Raw genomic sequence first — 22213 nt, 5'->3', positions numbered from 1 at the left:
ACCGGGGGGGCATGGTATAAATCGACCGCCAACAAATACCAGCAGTACTACAATCAGAGGATCCGATTGGAGTTTTGGTTTGGCAAAGAACAGATGATCTAGATCCATGCCAAGCAACAGGAGGTCACTGGCTGATTGGTTCAATAGAACAGCGACGTAGTTCCGATATTATGCTTTCTAAATTGACTCCGGGCTTGAAGATACTGCCCCATACTCTCGGTTGGCGCATGCGCTGCTGGTTCCATTTGGATAGTTGCCAATGCAGGTGCAACCGAACTATTGCAGCAGACCTAGGATCTAAGTAATCGGTGATTATGATGTGCACCTCGACTGGCAATTCCTTCCAGAGCATGATTATTCGCGTGTGGTGCGTTGACGCTACAGCCCGAAGATAATATCGTCAATACAAAGATGCAAAGCACCAGAAGTCACAGCATTGACAATTTTTGACGGGTTTCGTATGTGAGAATCCTCACGGAAGGTTGTCGATAGACTCTCCACGAGTCTATACAATTTAGCAATCGGCGGGATTTGAGGTCATGGATCTACAGCTTTGGACTTAGGAACTCGGATTTCACATCCGAGGTTCAAGACCCAGGATCCCACGTCGTGCGCCTTTGGTCACGTTTCAATCCACAATGTCCTTTTTCTTGCACAACGCACCGTTAAAATCTAGAAAAAGGCAGTGCCCAGAAAGATTCGGTCATCAACGATTAGCGCAGCTTTACCAATAAGTTCAACACTGTTTATTAGACATATTTGCACCATTGTATTCTCTTTGCTACCTGCGCGATGTCAGGGCTCCCGGTTATTATTGCACTTCTCTGTTGTTCGTGGCATGCCCATGCTTTAGGACACGCGATTGTAATCAATCGCTGCCCCTTCTCTGTGTTTCTTGCTTCGGTCCAAGCGACATCTCCATTTGTACTAGAATTGCCTCCGGGAGACACTTACGTTGAGACATACCGCCCTGTCGAAAACGGAACCGGTGTATCCATTAAAATTACGAGCGACATCTGCGTTGGCAAAACCTTGACCGATGTAGGCCGTGCAAACGCCTTTGCATCTAGCTCCAAGACACAGCTGGAGTATTCTTACGTGCCTTCGCAGCACCCTACGGATCTGTACTATGATCTATCAGACATTAACGATGAATTCCCGAGGCAGTTTTGCGCCTATGGTGTTGCCCTGCATACCTCCGCCAGCGACTGTCCTGGGGTATTGTGCCCTTCTAGCTGTGACGACGTTTGTCCCAACGTCTATAATGACCCCAATGATAACCATGCTACTAAAGGATGCCGGAGTAGTGTGGATATAGCCCTCGAACTCTGTGCTTATATCCGAAATCCGTAGAAGCGCTGATGACTAGACACACCAAGCACAATCGCTAGGAAGCTCTATATACAACTTGTTTACGCTCCGTCGCACCAAGAAGATGCAAAGGTTTTGTCTCGATATTCATTAAATAATAAAAAAAAAGTCAAACTATGATTACTGCACTGCTTCCTTGAGATAAATCATCATTTATGCTTTTTGAATGGGATAGTTTAGAGGTGTTTTCTGTATGGGTAAGGGGTAAGATTGCTCCTAAAATTGTTAGAGACTTGGGCCAGATGAAGAGGGCGGACAACGTACAACTTGTTGATGAGATGGCGGGAACGTCGAATCTTGAGTTGAGCTGTAGGTGTAGAAACGATGTTTTCGCCGTACCACAATGTGGATATCTGCACCGTAGCGTTGGCATATCAAGTTACCCTTTTTCATGTAATTGTTCATGACTCTTCTGAAGTTATCATTTGTCCTGTCTCTCTTTTGTAGGGGCTTATTTTCTTCCGCCATTGTGTTCTGGCCTTAAGCTAGTGACTAAGGTTTTCGCAGACTGCTGACCTATTGAAGCATTGTAGTAGGTTCTTGCAGGCTTATATACATGGGCAGCGATGGGCGATGGCGTTGTTTTGTTGGGGATCTTGAAAACAAGATCTATGTTCTCAAATTGGAAGTTTTGGATTTCACAGTCACCAGACAAAATGTTGTGAAATCTCGGTTTTCTAAAAATAGGTAGAAATACTGGTATACGACTCCCGCCCCTAACATGGTTGCCAAGGGTCTTAAATATGCAACGGCAACGTTTCTCGATCTGCTGCGTTCAGGAGCCTCAAGCAAGTGGATTCATATTTTCTATCAGACAGAGCGATGTAACGAACATATCAGTTAAACATACATTGCGAAAACAAAAATCAATACTAGGTCCAAAAGACACTTCTACTCTATTCTGACAACCATGCGACAAGCATGAACTGTAGGATGAACGCCAAGGACTTGGCACTTAATCCTCTTGAATAAAATTTCATGAACTTCTTATCCTAAAGCAACCTCAACGACAATTTGTTTCAAAAAAAATATTTCCACATTGCGTGACAAAGACAAACAAACAGTACATAACCTAAGAGCCATCTGGCATATAAGGGCCTACCACAAAGCTACAGTGCCACAACAGCATTCACCAGTATCTGATACATATGTGATACAATATCAAACCAGAGTAAGATTCTAGGGGCTTGGCTAACTTACTGGTGGTTTACGGCGTCTCACGATTCATAGCAATCCGTATCTGCTTTGTTAGCCTCCGGGCATTTGTCGGATTCCTTATCGAAAGAGCTTCTCAGCTCCAACATTCGGAGTTTCCACTTCCGAATAATCAAAACGACAGTTATGACATATAGAGTAGCGGTCATAGTAAAAGAAGAAACCCATTGAAAGGGTACGAGCTGGCTTCTCAGTTGCGCAACGCCAAGTGCTCCAGACAGAAAACTGAGAGAATATGTGATAGTGCAGTCCTACCTACGGTTAGTCCATACGATTTGCCACACGGACTGTGGTCACCAAACCTGATACGCCAATGCAAACAAAACGCCACAAGCGAATATTCCCCAGGTTGAAATTTGGCCGACTACACGGCATGCAATAGATGTTGGGTCTGGAACCATCATTGAGCCATTCCAATAGACCGCAACAATCGTCCATGCCAAAGGGCCAGACATGGTTGCTGTGCGGACCAACATCCAGCAGAGTGAGTGGCGGAAATACAATATACATAGATTGAGAACATTTAGTACTAGGAGAAGCTCAGCTGCAATGAAGAAGGAATTGACGAATAATAGGATAAATGCGAAATGAAAGACGTTGTTAAGGATGAACTGGCCCTGCATCACTCCAAGACCTGCAGGCGAGGTTTTGTACAGGTCGTAGACGATGTGGGCTGACTGGAAAACGAAGAGGCCGACCCTGTTTAAAAATGTAAGGTGATGGAGCCTTAAATTATGAAGGGTGTAGACAAACCAAAACATATCCCCAAGAATGTGGTCCAAAGTGAAGAGTGACGGGTGGAGGTAGTTCAGTTCCCATATTCTGTCGTGGAAGTAGACGGAGATAACTGCGGACGAGATCCAGGTGATCAATGTGACAACTTGTACGAGGACCCCTACCTTATGGGCACTTGTCCACAAAGGCTGGTAAGCTGTTCATTAATATGATTAGTACCATGCATTTCTAATGAAGAAGAGACACATTTACGCTTTTCAGCTTCCATGATATGATAGGTAGAAACGGCGTGGCACCTCGAAGACTGAGAAATGTGTGCAAAGTCGAGTAACAAAATCACTACTGTTATAGAGTAAATAAGTTCCAATATTAATATGTGTGTACTGGATGACTTCATATATATAAGGCTTTCGGGCCGAGAAGCCTCCGTTCAAGGCACTGTTGGACGACGTGACAAAGCAGGACGACTCAAGCTAACCAACTAGGCAACAGACCTAGCCGCCCTCAGACAGTCGACAGCCGTCTCTGATGGCCTCTTCCAATTGAATGCCATGATTTCTCAAAGACTCACACATTTTGAAACGGTCCCTTCTTTGAAGTTGGTTCAAGGGGGCCTAGGCGCCCTTCAAACTTTGCCACGTAAGACACCCATCACTACATCTATTACGATGCCAGATTCCTTGTTTGCAAGTGAGTTGCTACTAATTATGGAATCAACACCACACATCTCAGAAGTGACTGCCGTGGTGCACAGGAGAACCACTGCGGCCGACTTTCACATCGATTTCGACCGAGGTTTATCTCCGGCAGCCCCTGCAGCAACCATCCTGCTATTGCCACTCGAGTCTGAATCATGGGTGAGCTCCTCCTTGGGGGGGTCCCATGGAGTACAGGGGGTGGTGGGTGTTGTTGGTGGCTTTGGAGTCTTCGGACTGTCACCCCCCTCCCAGTCAACAAGATGGTTCAAGCATGACAGCAGTAGATCATTATCACGTGCCAATCGCTTCACCTCTGAGGCAACCTCATCTAATGCTACTTGTAAGTACCTCAAGTCGCCGTGCACAGCCTGCAAGGATGCGTGAGCTGCTTCCAAGTGCAGCCTACACCTATTCAGTTGGAATCGGAACTCCGTCTCGTTTATTTTGGTCGATGCCATGGTTATGCTCGAAGTTAACACGTACGGGAAGTGGAAAGGGGGGGATTTTCCGTGCTATTTATCTTCTCATGAACCCCTTGCGGGATCCTAGTGAATGCAAATTTATTTACAAGCGAGCGGTGGTAAAATTAGCAATTGTGACCAGTCTCATTTGATGGAGCGCTTTCCAAAATCTTATGGCCAACAAGGTAGAACTATATTTATCAAATTCCTGATCAACTACACAATGATACGCATCAATTACGACTTTGAGAGCCTAGCTGAGCGCCTCAGTTGCTGTGGATGTGCTGTGCCCCTGTGTCCTTTTTTAGGTTTTCTTTCCTGCCAAGGAAATGTAGCAGGTCCTTCTGGCCCGGCGCTTAGACAGACGGGCTCATTGAATCCTGAAATTCTATCGTAAGGCAAGGGGGTGACGACGCGGATTTCCACATCGTCCGAGTCTGCTGTATTGTGGATGACCTTGGGGCCATGCGACGGATGAACTGAAACCGTGTGAGACGGGAGCGTACCTCCTTCGAGGGCGGCACTTGAAGCATCATCCTTGAAGACTGCGTACATGTCTTTGTCAACAGTAACGACAGTGTGAGAATCTGTATTCTTGGGCACCCAGACGGTATTCCAGATTTCTGGGAAGCATGTGTCGTGGAAAAAAGGCTGGACAACAAAACACATTTGCCAATGCAAGCCTTCGATGTTCGGACTAGACCGCACAGGTCGCACTTTATGATCATGAAGGCTAAACCATTCATCTATCGCGCCCGAATGGTTAGAACATCCCATGTAACAGTATTCGGGGTGCTCGACGCATTGGAGCTGGACAAAGATGCCTTCAAGGGGCTCGTCATAAAGCGTGTTCACCTGGCAAGAGATCGTCATGTTGGACGGACAACAGCAAGTGGGTGAGTGGGTTGGGCTAAGTAAGAAGCAGAAGGGAACGAAAAGTGTTCTTGAATCTTCGACTTGGCTCTTTGGCCTTTTATGTTACCGTAGCCTAAGGTCTTCTGAAGTACCGAACTCCCAGAATTCAGTTTCGTGTTTCCAGGTTTCTGTTTCCTTCATAGCTCGACTCAATCCAAGGTATAATCTTGTAGAGACGAACCAAAGTCCGCAAATCAGGAACTTGGACTGGCTGTGACTTGGGCGTCCCACTAAAATGTATAAATCACCAGAATTCTGTTGGTTCAGTGCTCCCTTCGCTCTTTGCCGGGCACACACACGCGCACACCCAAGCACGAAATCACTCCAGCCGAAGAACGTCATACGAGACTGACCATGGAGCCAGGCGAACTCCCACTAACACCGAAAGAAGGGGAGGAGAGCATTCTGAGTTTTACAAGAGCCGAGTTGACATGGGCTCAAATCTGCTGCCAATCGTGGGAGAGTGCGTATTACGCTGCACAGGCACAAATTGTCCAACTCCATGCAAAAGTTGCCTACCTAGAATTGGTTATCGCCGACCCAACTGAAGCCCGACCCGGAGCTCCCCGACCTTAGTTAGTGCGTAGCATTATGGCTGCCTGTTGTACTGGCCCTGTTTGCATCGTCGTGTTTGCGTCGTCCAATGAGTGCACACTGGTAGAGTTTTGTTTGACAGTTGCAACGGGCATCTCCAAGCTGATTCGCTGAACCAGACTGTCGGGACGGCCCGTACAACCACTCAAGTTGTCTCTTTCCCCCACACTGCCCGGGCGGGGTGGTGTGGCAGAATGATAGGGCTGTACTGTAGCTGAGCATGATCGTCCGAATGGCATTGCACTGCCATGCGAGTACAAGGCGGATTTCACGCTGTAGATGGGGCGCGCTAACAAGTCGGCGGCCTTCTTCCAATTGGCCAACGAGCCATCACGGAACCGTCACTCGTAGTTTCCCTCTGGAGTAGACGGAAAAGAAACAGGGATGTCCAATGTAACACTCCTCCGTCTGTGACCGAAATTTTTTTATGCCACCGTGCAGACCTTGCCTAAGTTCACTTGTTGGACAAGTGTTAGAACGCTCTGGTCGTTTGGTGCTACCGCTATGACAATCTTTGCCGAATCGGAATGGCCCCGGCAGCGTTGAGGTGTATGCAACGAACGATCAAGGCAAGTCCTTCTCGTCGAGCCAGGATGAATTTGCCGCCCGGCATGAAGATCGTGGACAGCGTCTATCTCTTTCGATGACAAAACCGACCCCTGCAACACACCCCTAACGCTGCATTCTCATCACGCAGACCTGGAGTACAAGGAATCAAGTCGACTGCAGCATGCCCATAGGGCTGTGGGGGCCAAGTTGAATGTGGCTAACTCCTCTGCCGCGGCGTATGCCGTCTCAGCTTGTCCTTATGGCAGCCAACAAATTTGCCCTTCGGCGCTGGAAATGGTTAACACGAATCGCCTCTATTCTAAGCACAGCATTTAGGGTTTCTCAAACACCGAAGGAGGGAAAAAAAGCCAGTAAAGCAATGCCAGCAGAAAATGTGGCGAACGATCTGGCTGACGACTTGGAATGCTCAATAGCCGACCAACAGCGACGGCTGCCAGACATGCGGGCAGTGGGAACTTCATGACACACAACTGTGCATATCGAGGCGTGAACGACGCAGGACTCATCACCGGGGGGCCAGTCGAATTGCCAGATACGGGAGCCAGCTACTGTAGGGAGCCGAAATGGGCAAGTGGGTAACATCCAGGCCTATTGAAATAGGGCAGAGTGTTGCCATACAGCCTGGGGCGACCGATGGGAGACCAGAGACGAATCAATCCCAGATGGCACGACTTCGCTAAGGCACAAATTGCGTTTCGTCACAAAGGCTGGGCCGCGTTTGGAGACGAGTCTCGTTGTTAACCTACTTCCCACCAGCCCTTGTCTCTACTCGTGCCATGTCCCACTTTATTTTGGAACTCGTGAGTTCAAGGCATGGCACGAGTACATGATTAACATCAAGGGGTTGCTCCGTGGGCGTTCTATGTGAGAAATCGTCTTCCGCAAGACCCGCTGCTATCGTCCCACACCCCGGATGGCATCCCAGTCAGTCCATCATCAGGTACCATGCATCTTAGCGGCGGCTATGGGATTATAGACTACTTCAGGCAGCAGCGTGGCTACACCGGCAAGGTCGCATTTTTGGCTTCGCGTTGGACTTACGCGAGCGCAAGAATCGCAAGGATGTACTGAAGTGGCCATGTCCACGATATGGGGTATATGCCCGAAAGAAAGCCCTGGGCCTGAATGGCAACGACGTAGGACCAACAATTACCTCAAAGGTACATGCAAGATGGATGGAGCTGGAAAAAATGTGATCTGTTGGCGGCTTGTTTTGGCTTGACGTAATGGCACTCTCCATTCGGAAAAGTGGTCCTGGTGAGATCGCAATGTACAGCCGCCAACCGCCAAACGCCTTGTTCAACGACCAATAGTATGGAAGAAACGTCAAACATGGAGAATCTTGGCTTGTAGCATAAACTAGCAGCCCTCGTGTTTTACGTCCGGCCAGCTGACTTAGCAAGGGTATGCTCCCGTCGAACTGGCAGGGAAGTAACGAACTAACGGCCCGCCGAGGCTGGTGTCGTAAGCACTGCTGAGTTCAGTACGCTAGGCTAAACCTAGCACGCCACGCAACACGTCAATTTTTAGCGCCGGGCACCCGTTCGTGAGAAGCGGTTCAACTTCCGAAGACATGGAGTGGGGCCATATTTCATTTGTCGCGGCCCTTCTGGTGGTCCCCTGTACTTTCCTCTCGTCCTTTAAACGCCTTTTTACAGATGCTCAGAGGGGAGGCATCCTTGCCGCTGATCCACTACGTCTGCTCCCACATTCTGGATTTGCCTTTGTAGAGCAGTTATTTCCGGCGGCCCTGCAAATAAGATTCGGTGACTAATTCACTCGTATGAGTGGTTATTTTTCTGTAATTGATACTTCATGTCCGTAGATTTTTGGGGGGGGAGAGAGAGCGTAGAGTGCAGGAAATAGTGAAGCAAATAGAGCGACGCAACGAATCCTCCAGAAAGCATGCAGCAGAAACCGGTGGGACGAGGTGGAGCGGGCAGATAACCAACGACGAAGCCTAGCCTGTACCTATATGATCAATTCACTCCCATGCGAGGCAAGTTCAATGATACGTGGAGCCTCGTGCCATGGAGGCCGATTGAAAGTGGCGAGGCTGTTCTGTAAATTAAGGCCTCCATTTTACAGGAGCCGGCGCATCTCGCCGTGTGAGGAAAAGCCGAGTCATCCAGCCGGAGGTGTGTGACAAGCAGCAGTAAATGAACAAAGCTGGTAACTATAACGGGGCCGAGAACTCATCATATCTTTATTAATGCAGAAAAAGACCGACTTATAAGCAACCTGGGGTTTTCCGGGCAATCGACCAGCCTTGATTTACCCTATACGCAACCAGTCTATTGCAGTTCGCTTAGGAATCGATCCGCAACATCTTTCTTCCAAGCGCATCTCTTGCAATTCACACATAGACCATTCGTGAAGCATTTTGAGGATGTGCTTCTTTGAGCAAATCGTTTGGACTTGCGGCTATTGGAGATGGGGGAGCTTTCGCGAACAATGCAACAAGGAGTATCGAATAGGTGAAACTTGCGGGCTAAAGCTTGTACACGAGGTCGAGAAGAGAAAATCGCCATGTAAGCTCTGCAACAGCATGGCTACGAAATCTCGAAAGCTGCAAAAAAAGGCTGCAGACATCGACAGATGGCGAAAACAACGGCTTTATCCTGCCACGGTTGAGAAAACCGAGATGGAAATACGCACCTTACAGGAACACATCCTGAGACTTGTACAGCGGCACAGGCTGATAGATGGGGGGGAATAGCGTATTACAGTGACAACTTTGCTCACCGGTGTAGCTGTACCTAACATTGTGGCGGAGCGGTATAGGATAGGGAGGATGGCAAAGAGGTCGATAAGTTGGACGAAGAGATTGCCGTCGCTGCATGATCATGGCAGGCGCTGGATGCCCTAGTAGTTGGACAGGATGAGGGGGAGAGAGAGAGAGGGCCGAGTCCTTGAATAAGGGTTGTACAAGACTCCTTGTCATGGATAGTTTCCTTAACAACTTGCCTCAGGAACTTCGCCAGCTTGGTTCCTGTACGCAACTCGAGATTAATGTTTAGCTCTTCGTAATATTAGTTGCCTTTGTTGGAGCTGATGCCGGAGCACAGCGTTTGCAGAGGCCATGTTTCTGCTCATCCAGTCAGCTTACATTGGTGTCATAGCCATTTCTATCCCTACCAGCGGCTTGTGGTTCGGACAATAGTCCTTTTCTTGATTGCGTTCAATCTTTTGAAGACACTTAGTACAACGCCACCAATCCATATGTTCGACTTGGACAGCAATCGATGAGCCGCTATGCGCACGATGGTTTTGCTGGATGGCTTCCTTGTGCGTCTTTCTTAGATGTTCACGTAACGCATCTAAGCGACGGAAAGGGACTGAACTTCGCTTACAACGTTCGTAATCGCAGAGGAATGTGCCATCCCGCCGGTCGGGGAGACCAAGGTGCACACGGCGATAATGTTGAACGAGTTTCACGTGCGTCCCGAATAGCCCAGCAACGCAGTTTGGGTAGAGGCATACCAACGGAGTCTCTTTACGCTGTTGAGATCTGTGCAAAATATACGTTAGCCTGGACGAACAATGAAGAAGGGCTTTCGGAGAACGAGGGACTTTGCCTTGCGCCGCGGGAGCTGCTCTGTCGACTTTCTTGGTGCTTATCATCCATTCCTTTGCGTTGCGCGACGGACTTCCATTTCACTTTTGGACGCAAGTTCTCAGCCCTGGGGATAAATGGCTTTTCCATCTGCCCGCTGTGCAGCGTGGTCAGCGAACCAGAAGCGCCAGGATCTATAGCCATCGAGACGTGGCTCCGTGAGTCGAAGGAAAAGAGGAATATATGTCCCCCAAGGACGGACTCATTAGGTTTGTATGATTGCAGAATACTGCATGTGAGGGCGCAGAGCAACATGGCTCCTCTGGGTGCGGGTGGGGGTCTGTCATTATGCGACAGAAGACCGCGACCCAACACACCTCCTGAACAGATGTCGTTGGCGTACAGGGACATCCAACACCGTGGACAGGAAATGTCGAGAGAATAAAAGTTCCGCCCAGGAGCTGCGTCTCGCACCTAGGCTAATCACAGGGCAGTCAAAATGCAAGTAACTCGTCAAGCGCGCATATTTGCCAATTGGAAGTTTAAATTGTCAGTCTACCCTATTTCCAATTTGTTCAACCCGATCGCCTGCTCGTAGTTTCTTGTAAGCCTAGATGCAAATCACTATTCGCGCATTGTCGTTCTGTTGCGGTTTATAGTTTAGAGGAGATTTTTCGGTCCCATGCCCAACTTATAGCCTCATCCATCTGTGAAGCCCCAGTGACGGCGCGGTGCTGTACCGTAAGTTCAAAAGAATGCACACAAAGCTTAGTTATGTATAGAACACCGAAACACGCCTGCTGCACTTCTTGTAGTTGTGGCAAATGCATGTAAGCACTGAAACACACCCGCAACACTTCTTGTAGCTGTGGCCAATGTATGTAGATACCGTCCTGGTTTATAGACTGAGCCTGAGCGTGTCGGAATTTATCGAGCTCACTGATGGCTCGCGACACGCGGTGGATATGTCCGGGGATGTCAAGCTTCCCCTGTGTATTGTGCTCAAGAAGTCGTTGGAGCCTGCCCATGGCTGAGTCTAATGCCTCCATGCATGTGGTGCATTCGTCCTGGAGGCTGGCGGCAATCGCTTCAAATTTGGAACCCATCTTTGAGGGAGAAAACCAAGCCTGCAATGTCAACTGGCAAAATTTTGAAATGAATCAGAAGAGGACAGGAGGAATATGGGAGGAAGTCATGCAACAGAGATTCGCAGGAATGAAATAACTACAGGCCAACAATTCCATCATTATTGACAGAGGGTGTCTGTCCGTGCAACACTGCTGTTGATTGTCAAACCAACAACAGTTAATGCCATGGATGCAATTGCGGCCAATCAAACGACAGACGCGGGAGCCCGTCATTGAAACGGCGAAGGGCGCAACGCTCAGGCAAGAAGCCAAAACAAATTGGGCTAACTGTTGCCATGCATTTAACATCCGTCTCGGGTAGTTCGTCAGTTAACAGCGGGTGATGACGCCTGCCCCCCTGGTGCTTTATTGACCAATCGGAGGCTATCCAACCCAAGGAGACAGGATCCTCAACGCTGAGCCACTGGCCATCGCCCACTACTCGGCGTTGTCCATTCTCCCACACGTACCTCCCAGCCCGTCACCCCGACCAAGCAAACCAGCAATATCATGAGGACAATCACACGAAGTGATATATCACAAAATCTAGACTCGTTTACTCAAGGTCTCATTATTGACCCATTCCCCACCCCGAGCCCCCTGTCAGTAAATGTCAACGGGTGTTCCATGTCCGGCGCTTATTTGTGAGGAATCGTCCATTCGCTGCAACCCGGATGATGCCCGAGTCCATCCAGGTACACTGTACTTCAGAAGCAGGCCGAAGTATCAGAATTCTTGTAGGCAGCCGGGGAGGCAGCACCTACAGAGATTCGTGCTAACTTCACATTATACTTACGCGAGAATCGCAGGGATGTGAATAGACGTTCTCAATGATATGGGGCACTCCCACCCTGGACTGGACGGGCCAAATGTAGGACCAACAAACGTCTCAAAGCAGCCTCGTAATCAGCCTTGCACTCTTTTTTGCCGTCACCTGCAGCATTGCCGCCAAGTTTCCCTCTTGGATCTAAAGAGAACGTCGACGCTGCGTCGGGATTCTCAGTGAAACCGTCGAGAGGCTATGAACAGAAACTGGTCCCCCTATGGTCACCAGTGCGTAAGGACAAGTTATCCAGCCCCAGTTCAGGTCATTTCTTGATGATGATTGATCTTCTTCCCGCAAATGAAACCTCAATCATCCACGAACACACCTTGCATCCAGGTCCTCGTAGACGTAATGAGGGCGACAAGAGACGGTCGTCGAATGCCTTACTGTACTACTAGTAGTAATGAGGAAAGGCCAAGTTTGGAGAAATTGGACAGTGAGTACAAGCTCGCCACCCGAGTAGCACGAAACCGAGAGCAAAAGAGGCGTGGGCGTGCAGGCTTGCTAAAAAAGGATGAAACCTGCAGCCGATGCCTCGACCTCGGCTTTACAAAAGTTAGCTCAAGAACGCAATGCGATTCTCGAACTCTCAGCAAAACACAGAGACAAGGAAGCAGAAATAAAGGAGAGACTGGACGTCTGGGGTAAGACAGCTGAAAAGCGAATACGCTCCCCGACTCGGAGAGGTAGAGAAGACCTGGGGTATGGAAACGGACCTGGCATCTGCAATTTTTGTAGCTACTGTAGTCCTTGCTCGTCGTCGCCCATGGACATGCAAGAAAGCCCGGATCTGTGCTGACCATTCCTAGTGGAAAGAGTTGAGCCGCGGGTATATACTGGGGTCTTCGCGTATCCCATCTTACTTCTTGTCAGTGTTCACTGAGGTGTGCTTACTGAGCCTACATAACGAACCTTGCTCATTGGACCATGTGCCTCAACTAAGCCTCTCATGGTGTCTACCTCGTTCAGTCAGCCACTGCACTACACTGGGCCGGCTGTACTGCGCCGTCTGCACTGAGCCGCCTCCACCAAGCCGTCTGCACTTGGCTGTCTACACTGAGCTGTCGCACTGATCCTTCTGTACTGGGTTCATGGCCTTACACCATTAGTTCGGCTGTTTTCACCGTCATCGCTTTCTCCCACCACCATCATCGTCGCCGCCACTGTCACCGTCATCGTTTCCGCCACCACTGAGTTTTCTGCGATGAACTGTTTGTAGCGGGTCATCCATATTCACGCGTCTCTACCATCTTCGCTTTTCCCCAGACTAACTTCGTGTTTAAACCTGCTCCCAATTTTAGTTCAAGTTAACGCCTTCGTGCATGCTCCAGCTCGGGGGCCGATAAGAGCATACCCGTTACGGACACAATCTCACCGAACGAGACGGGTTTGAATCCCTGGCCAATGGCTCATGACCAATTGCGTACAACGCTTTGCGCAAGGGTGAGGGGCGCTGTCCCTCTACGTTTAGAGAGAGAGGCTTGAAGTGCTGGACTGCGGTGTATTCACCTTTGTCAACCAAAAAGGCCACGAAATATGCGTGTTTGCAGAACATAAATGCATGCTACGAAGCAAAGGGGTGACAGCCGCCCAATATTGCATGCCTGCTGCACGGAGTACGTTGCATGAACGACTTCAGAACAATCGGCCAGTGAGATTGTCAGGCAGGAAGGTCCAAGTCCGGGGCTTTTTAGGGGTCGCGCATCGGGCACCCTAAGAGATTGATCAATGAACTGTTGCATCTACGCCTTGAACTTCTTCTCTCCACATCAGGCAGCCAGGTAACAAGACTTGAGCAATCGGAAGATCACAAAGCCGAGCATCCCTGTTTGTCAAAAAGGCCTGAATAATTCGGCCGACAAACTGGTCGCATGATTTTGGCGCGCGCTTCATCAAGCAGCTGATGTGATATGTCGCATAAATTTGACAAGAATGGGACAAGTTAAAAAAACCAGGGTCAACGCCCTAGGTCCCATCAGTTTTCCGATACCCTTTTCACTAAATGTCAATGGCTGTTCCATGTGAAGAATAGTCATATCGCGACGCCCTCCCCGGATAATTTCGAAGTCCACGCTGGTGGTGCATTGTACTTCGACAGCACCGCAATTCCCAGACTTCTTCTAGGCAACCTCGTAACAGTCTATGTAGGCCTCAACATTATTTTCGCTTTGTACTAGCGCTGAGGGTGAAAGTTGTGGGGACATGTAAATACACTCCGGCCACGACATGGACCATACAGCCTTTGTACTAACAATATCTCAAAGCACCCTCATAATCACCCCCTCCACTCGTTTTTCACCCTCAGTACTACCGAAGAGTTTTCCCCCGCCCTAACAGAAACACTTATACCGTGCCAGTGCCTCCTTGAACTCTTCCAAGCTATAAAAGGAACTGATTCCCCTTGGCCGTGGTGTGTAACGGTAAAGTTTCTACTCCAGTTCAGGCCAAAATTTGAGTAGTCTTCGTCATGAACTTGCAACCTCAATCATCTACAAGCACGCCCTGCATTCAAGTCTCCGCAGATGTAATACGAGTGACGAGAGATGGTCGTCGAACGTCTTGCTTTACTACCAATGCTACTGAAAACAGACTCAGCGTGGAGAAACTGAACCTTGAGTATAACCTCGCAGCCAGAAATGCACGAAACCGAGTCTTGCGGCAAAGTAAGTTTGAAGACTTGGTTGGCAATCAAGCTATAGTCCAGACCGTGCGCCTATTATTAGGTCAACTAGCTCAACAAGAGAATGCCCTGGAGCTTTCAGGGAGCAAAACAGACTTAAAAGCAATGATGGAGAAACTAGAGGCCGTCGAAGTAGACATTGAGAGGGAGAACGGCCTCATCACGTTTTCCGAAAAAGTGGCATGCATAGAGGCAATAATGGAGAAGCTAAAAGCCGGCCAGACAGATACTGAGAAGAAGAATGCCCTTCTCGGACTTTCAGAAAGAGCAGCCGACATAATAGCAAGAATGCAGAGGCTAGAGACCGCTCACGTAGATACTGAGAACACACTTCGCAGGATGCTAGCGAAGTTAGGCGCTCCGTGCCCAATATGAAGCCCAGTGCTCGCTCATCTTTTGCTTTCATGCGAGTTTCAGTGGTTGTGCTGCAAACATACTTATGAAGCATAGCAAAGCTTTCCGACCCCGAAGCACGCGCTAATACCCAGTAAACTTGGCCATGCCACTGTAGAATGGTATGGGTGGGTGTCCATCGCCTAGGGTGCGAGCCTTGCCGGAGCTGACCATCACAGATTAGCTGCAAGATCTCAAATCTGAGTGTCAAGATTTGGAATTTTGGATCCATAATCTGGCATCTTATATCGCCACTGCGACCTGTTTTTGCGGTCTCCGACTAATCTCGATAACGATGTCACGACTGGCCCACGTCTCTTCTCGAACAACCAAGTTCCTGAATCTGGACTTACATTTCCAAAGATCTGACAGGAACATGATGCTTGCTCCCAAAAGAGGCTGAGACAGCCTGTCACAGAGCCCGCCGTAAAGTATAAAGTATTCCGTACGACACGTAAGAAAAAGCCATGCATGGTTTTCACAACTCAAACTTTATAAATTATCTCCATTATGGATCAATGTCTCGGCGGAGCTCAAGTCCAATTGCGAAACCTCACCTTCCCGCACTCTCGTGATAAAATACCGGCTGCAATTGACCGTCTGGTAAGGGTGTTCAACGAACATTGTGATCCAGTCGCCAAACAAAACCAGATTCCAATTTATTTCTGGCCAAGTGAGCTCGAGCAGGTATATGCGCAATGTAATATTAGCCTTGTTGATTTGATGCGAGACCAGCATCCCTATCCGCGGCTCCAGTCCGTCACAAATGTGCGATGCTTACAGGGTAGGCAACGATGTGAAGCCGCAATACGGACCTTAGGACCACAAGCATGGTGGAACGTTCGAGTATTTCTTGTTCCTGAGGGACACCATCCGGAGAATCTGCTTCAACGAGTGATAAACGATCACTCATTTGAGACGCCACCTTCGGATGGCGAGGTCTTTCGCCGAACGTATGCTCATTGGCGAGCGGGTCAAATGGGCCATATTGATCATGTGAATCTACACCTAAGCGAAGATAAGAAAACTGGCCTCAGGAGACTCATGAAGAAGAATCTTGTGGCCGAAGCAATGTACAAGCTGACTGACTATCCTGGTCTCCGCAGCGGCTTGCAGCTTTCAAATATGAAGAAGCATTTGTGTGAGCGTTGTCCCGAAGAAATCTGCAACTACCTTACCCATATCTATAACACCTGGGGGAAAATTACACTATGCAATCCACGAATCCAACAGGCGACTGATACTGTAACGGTTCAAGCGCTCCAACGTCTTGCCCCTTCTGGTAGCCATGTTGAGCGGGGAGAAATTCGGAACATGATGCGCTCAGGCAAACTTTGGAGCGATGTTTCTGATGCCAATCTCCGTGCCGAAATTGAGCTGCAGCTGCTAAATATAGGTGTAATTATACCCAGCATCAAGACCTTTCACGAAAATATGAGGTATCTAGTCCTTGGTATGCGGATATTTCGAAATCATCTGCTGGATGCTTTGCCCGCAGAAAAAAGTGTTGCTGAGGCTATGCGAAAATCATGGCAACCGCATCAAACCTTGATCGAACATGCAGAAAATCAATTTTATCAATTAACCTGTTCCCCAAGCTTCTCTATATCGTATCACGTACTTTTTATATCGGCTATCAGAAACTTCCCGAAGTTATCTGACGAAGGGCCAATTCATGAGAGTGGATTGCCGCCTATTAATGCGGGTGTTGATGAGTCTTGTCTACAGCGATTCTTGAGGCATGCGCAAGCCCAAGGATTTAATTCCGAGAAGATCAAGTCAAAGTTGCGCGAAGTTCCTCCCAGCAACGCGCCTCCAAGCGGTGGTCAAGGGTACGAGGGCTTACAAGAAAGCATACCTAAGCGGAGATGTGGCCGCCCGAGAACTAGCTCTTATAACTTCATATCCCGCTCTCTTTTTCTGCCCCAGATGCTTGTGGAAAGTGAAATTGGCGCATACCCGACCATCAATTTCATCCAGAGCGATTTCATGCGCTCTTTTTTCCACGAATTTGCCCACGACGACAGCGGCAGAGTCATGGGTATAGTGGCTGCAGAAACGAGCCTGCCAATGGCAACGGCCATCCTCCCAGACACTCCAACCAGGCCTGAGCTCCAACAGCTTCAAACTGACCGCGAAATAACGGGGTCGCGGAGTCCAAACGACGAACTACGTCCAGACAACACCATCCGCTCTGCCGACACCATATTCTACCAAGAGTGCCAGAGCGAGCGGTCCCTGCTTTCACCAGCACACCCAGCAGGACAGGCGCATAGTGACCGTCCGCCCTTGCACTCCTCACCCAGAGCCACAGAAATGTATTCCAGAAGCCGATATTCACAAGGTTCGACGACAACCGGTCGCACAATCTACTCACCTGAAGAAGTAAGGAGGATTTGTGGATAATAGTTACAACCACTAAATAGGATAATTGACTGTTCTGCTCCAAACTCAACGAAAATCATAAAAAGGTTGGCCTGTAGTTCCATCGTACTGTGCAAAGATGTATTTGGTCGTCCAATTGGCAAGCTGGTCTTCCTGGAACAACAGCAGACTGCTATCCACAAGGGGGGAAAGCAGTGGGGGATTGCCATCCACTGGGGACAGCAGGGGGAGTCTGCCATCCACGGGGGATAGCAGAAAAGGCTTGCCATCCACTAGGGACAGCGCAGAATAAGCTTGTCATCCACTGAGGACAGCAGCGGGGGTCTGCCATCCACTGGGGACAGCAGGGGGAGTCTGCCATCCACGGGGGATAGCAGAGAAGGCTTGCCATCCACTGGGGACAGCGCAGAATAAGCTTGCCATCCACTGGGGACAGCGCGGAATAAGCTTGCCATCCACTAGGGACAGCGCAGAATAAGCTTGTCATCCACTGAGGACAGCAGTGGGGGTCTGCCATCCACGGGGGATAACAGAGAAGGCTTGCCATCCACTGGGGACAGCGCAGAATAAGCTTGTCATCCACTGAGGACAGCAGTGGGGGTCTGCCATCCACGGGGGATAGCAGAGAAGGCTTGCCATCCACTGGGGACAGCGCAGAATAAGCTTGCCATCCACTGAGGACAGCAGCGGGAGTCTGCCATCCACGGGGGATAGCAGCGCTCATAGTGGTACTGTGGTGTTGAATCAGTTTTGGGTTCTTTGCTCTTGAATCCTACTCTTCGGTATCTAAACTATTGGATCTTTGTTCCCAACAGCCTGGATCTTAATTCTTGAATCGCAGAACTCGGTGATATTTTTTCTGGCTGCGTTCAAATTGCTATGTAAGATGTGACATAATTGACCTCTTTGCTTCCGTTGGGCTGTTCTTTAATCGACCGAGAGAATTTTCTTCAATTACAATACAACCTGCAACACCAAACATGGAATCCACCACGCCTTTCAAGGAGAGCTATGAACTTGGATACGCTCAAATCCAACTGCGAAATCTCACCTTTCCCTTCGCTCGTGACAAAGAACTGGCCGCTGTTGATTGCCTAGCAGCCATCTTCAAGGAAAGGTGTGATCCGGATGCCATGGAAAACCAAATTCCTGTCTTTGTGTCACCAAGTGAGCTTGCTCTTATACTCACGCAAACACCAGGGATCGAGTTGGAGACTTTGGCTCATGGTCAGCCTCCTTTTCCGCGGCTAAAGCCGACTGGAAATGTGCGTTGTTTACATGGTAGACAACGTTATGAAGCAGCCATGCGGAATTTCGGACCTGAAAAGTGGTGGAGTGTGCGAATATTTCGTATACCGGAGGGAAGCGATCCGGAGATTTTGCTCTTACGTCACATTGATCATAGCTCTCATCAGATGAAGCTTTCTGATGGCGACGTATTTCGCCATGTCTTTGCATGCCGACGAATGCGCCAGCGTGAAAACGAGAATTACTGGCACCTGCACTTGTCTAAAGACAAGAAAGGGGCTCTCAAGAGGATACTGGAAGATGAAGTAATGTCTGAACTGTTGTACGAGTTAACGGATTACCCTGGTCTTCGCAATGGCTGGCAACTTGGCAACATAGATAAGCACTTTGCTGACAGGTGCCCTGAAGAAATATACAATTATCTGCGCCACATCAAAGAGACCTGGAGAAAAATTACCCTGAATAATTCGGATGTACGTATGGCAACTGATAATGAAACCGTCAAAGAGCTTACACTCCTATGCCCGTCCGCAAGCTATGCCGACAACGATAAGGTACGGCTTCTCATGCGATCTGGAAAGCTTTTCGGCAGCATTTCAGATTCTCATCTACGCGGACAAATTGAGCAGCAGCTGCTCGGGATAGGCGTAGTTATTCCAAGCATTGAGACCTTTCACGGCAACATGAAGTATTTGAGAGTTGGTATGCGCATACTCCGGGACCATCTTCTGGATGGTCGCCCACTGAGCAAACATGAAACTGTGGCTCAAGCAATGCAAGAAATATGGCAACCAAGGGAGACTTTGATAGAACACGCGGAACATCAATTCTATCCAATAACTTGTTCCCCAAGCTTCTCTTTGGCTTTTCAGGCACTTTTTATATCGGCTTTGAGAAACTTTCCGCATCTGTCTGCCGAAAGACCAATTGTGCAGCATGGGATCCAGCCAATCCATGCAGGCACTGACGAGTCAACACTAAAGAGGTTTTTACTACACGCGCAAGCTCAAGGATTTAATTCTAGTACAATTGAGTCTAAGTTGCGTTCTATTTCGACTACTACTCTGCTACCTGTTCCCAACCAAAGCTTTCCCTGCAAATCTCAAGAGAGTGTTGTAAAAAGGCGATGTGGTCGACCCTTGACATGCTCGTATCGCTATATAGCAAACAATTTATTTCTGCCAAGAATGCTCAGGGAGAACGAGATTTGCTTGTACCCTAGCACTATGTTTGTGCAATGCGATTTCATGCGTTCCTTTTTTGCCGGGTTTCCTAAGGAGAACAGCGTCATAGACCAAGACACGATACTCAGAGCACATGACCTACATTTGAGCTCCACGAGCACTCCAGCAGCGTCCGTCGAAATACAACAGCAATCTGCGATTACGGACCTTGAAGGATTAGATGTCTCATACAGCCAATTGGGCTCAGATTCTGCCGTGATTTCTGCCGCACAGTCTGCTCTGAATCGAAGGCGTATGCGGCAGCCACAATCCGAAAGCCCGCCGTCCATCCTCGTCCTGGATGTTCAACAAGCATCGTCTCCGAGCAATTGTTCGTCGCTTGACTTGACTGATTGTCCACTTAATGAGGACGGATCTACTCCCAGCTTCGGTACACCTCCCAGAAGAACTGTAACTACCTCTATCGGCAGCCAATTGACGCAAGATTCAGCAACAACAGGTCGTACGATGATCTCACCGGGGGACATAATGGAGTACATGAGAATTGATAAGGTTGGAAACATGTAATATTGGTCGTTGTTATAGGTTGAATCAAGAATGAATCTCTTTGCAAATGTCTGCCATAATCCTATCCTCCCGTCTCGGCCTAGGTGAGAAGCGGTTTTGTGTCCGACTATCTTAGGCAGTCTTGGCAGTTACATTCTCTAAGTTTGGCGATATCTGAGCCCCTGTGTTGTGTCGTAGCATGAGCCCATATCGAATGTCAGCATATAGCTTATCAGGCCCTTATGGCACGCTCATAAACGCACCGTTACGGGCTCGCGACTTAAGCTCGCAGTGGGTGATGTGGCCTCGCTTCCAGGCGGGACATTGTCTTTCCTGCGGCTTCCAGAAGACTCATGTCGTGGCTACTTGGACGCTATAACAGAGATCTTAATACTTGAATCTGTTTAACAAGTTCTTCGAACCTAGTTATTAAATTTTGAGATCTGACGTGGCTAGATAATGTGGATCGTTAGTGGTGCTCCCTGCGAGTCCCTGTCTGGGGCTTTCAATGGACTCGATGGATAGCGTGGCAGTAGCTGAACACATACAAAACCAAGAAACTACAGTCCAGTTCTCAGTACTAGATTCTGTGGTTCCAGTAGTTACGTAAATTTGAGTTTCAGACGAGAGCCACTATTAATCAGCCCGGTCCGCCTAAATGTGCGCCCTCCTCTAGCAGATGTTTTTAGTCTAGTTTGACTGCAATGGCGCTTAAAAAACAGAAACTGATAAACAAGATTACGAGTTTTGATTCTGGAATACTACTGGCTGAGTTCTTAGATCTTGATAATGAGCGCCAAGGTCTTTTAATTCTTAGCAAGAATATATAAGCAGCAAGAGGGTGGGTTAAGGCAAGCCCAAGGAAGGGAGTATACCATAACACACAACCACTATGAACTGTTTTTTGTGCACCGGATACAGGAGCACCCAGCGGTCCAAAGCCAAGAAACCTACTCCTCTGCAGTTACCCCACCATTCCCTGGAGGTGACCCGACCACCGACGCCGTACCCGTTTCACTGCTCTAAACAAGACCGACGCGTATGCAATCCCACCAGAGAACAAAACAATGACTCCAACGACAAAAATAAGCTCAACATGAATGGGCTATGGAAGAGCCCCGAAAGTGTTAATATTAACAATGCTCCCATACTCGAGATCCCAGAGACCGGGGATAGTGAGCTTGGCTATCACATAGACGCAGCGGGCAAAGATGTTACCGACATGATGGAACAGCTAGATATAAGGGGGATTAGGACTATCTAACTAGAAATGATTTGAATTGGATGTCATCTGTATTATTGCTAGTACTAATAACTGGCAAACCTATAACTAACAGTTCTGTACAAATGAATGCACCTTCTATGAATTGTTCTAGTTCTACCGGATACTTGAACGCGCACCGCTTCAGCCCGTCTGGAGTTGCCCCACAACCGCCCAGAAATATGGCGATCACCGACTCCATATCCATTGATCAACTCTCGGCAAAACCTCCACATATGCAGCCCCATGGAAGAACAAAGCAATGGCTCGGATGCCAGAACTAAGCCCATAGTGAAAGTGCCATGAGAAAACGGATCAGAAAACATGGTTTCAAAGCATGTTGCCCTGTGCCGGATCCCAGAGGCCGGGGAAGTTGGGCAACTCGACCCTCAGATGAACCCCCAAACGACAGGGATATGATGGAAATGATGCACAGGCTACATTTAAG

The 22213-nt window shown here is 48.7% G+C and overlaps 3 protein-coding genes across 3 annotated transcripts; 2 read left to right on the top strand and 1 right to left on the bottom strand.

Annotated features, from left to right (window-relative positions):
• Positions 1-4717: 4717 nt before the first annotated feature.
• Positions 4718-5353, bottom strand: G6M90_00g068520 (uncharacterized protein; the record flags this gene model as incomplete). Its single annotated transcript, XM_014685118.1, has 1 exon — positions 4718-5353. The coding sequence occupies one exon, from the start codon at positions 5351-5353 to the stop codon at positions 4718-4720; it is 636 nt and encodes a 211-aa protein (XP_014540604.1).
• Positions 5354-14535: 9182 nt separating this feature from the next.
• Positions 14536-17547, top strand: G6M90_00g068510 (uncharacterized protein; the record flags this gene model as incomplete). Its single annotated transcript, XM_066130878.1, has 2 exons — positions 14536-15098; positions 15930-17547. 2 exons carry the CDS (start codon positions 14536-14538, stop codon positions 17545-17547), a joined length of 2181 nt encoding a protein of 726 aa, XP_065987193.1.
• Positions 17548-18506: 959 nt separating this feature from the next.
• G6M90_00g068500 (uncharacterized protein) lies at positions 18507-20525 on the top strand (the record flags this gene model as incomplete). Its single annotated transcript, XM_066130877.1, has 2 exons — positions 18507-19476; positions 19939-20525. The coding sequence occupies 2 exons, from the start codon at positions 18507-18509 to the stop codon at positions 20523-20525; spliced, it is 1557 nt and encodes a 518-aa protein (XP_065986974.1).
• Between the last annotated feature and the right edge of the window lie 1688 nt (positions 20526-22213).

Source organism: Metarhizium brunneum, chromosome 4 (genome assembly GCF_013426205.1).
Source record: "Metarhizium brunneum chromosome 4, complete sequence".
Taxonomy (NCBI): Eukaryota; Fungi; Ascomycota; class Sordariomycetes; order Hypocreales; family Clavicipitaceae; genus Metarhizium; species Metarhizium brunneum.
Note: the sequence above shows the minus strand (reverse complement) of the source record. Positions and strands in the feature narration are given on the sequence as shown.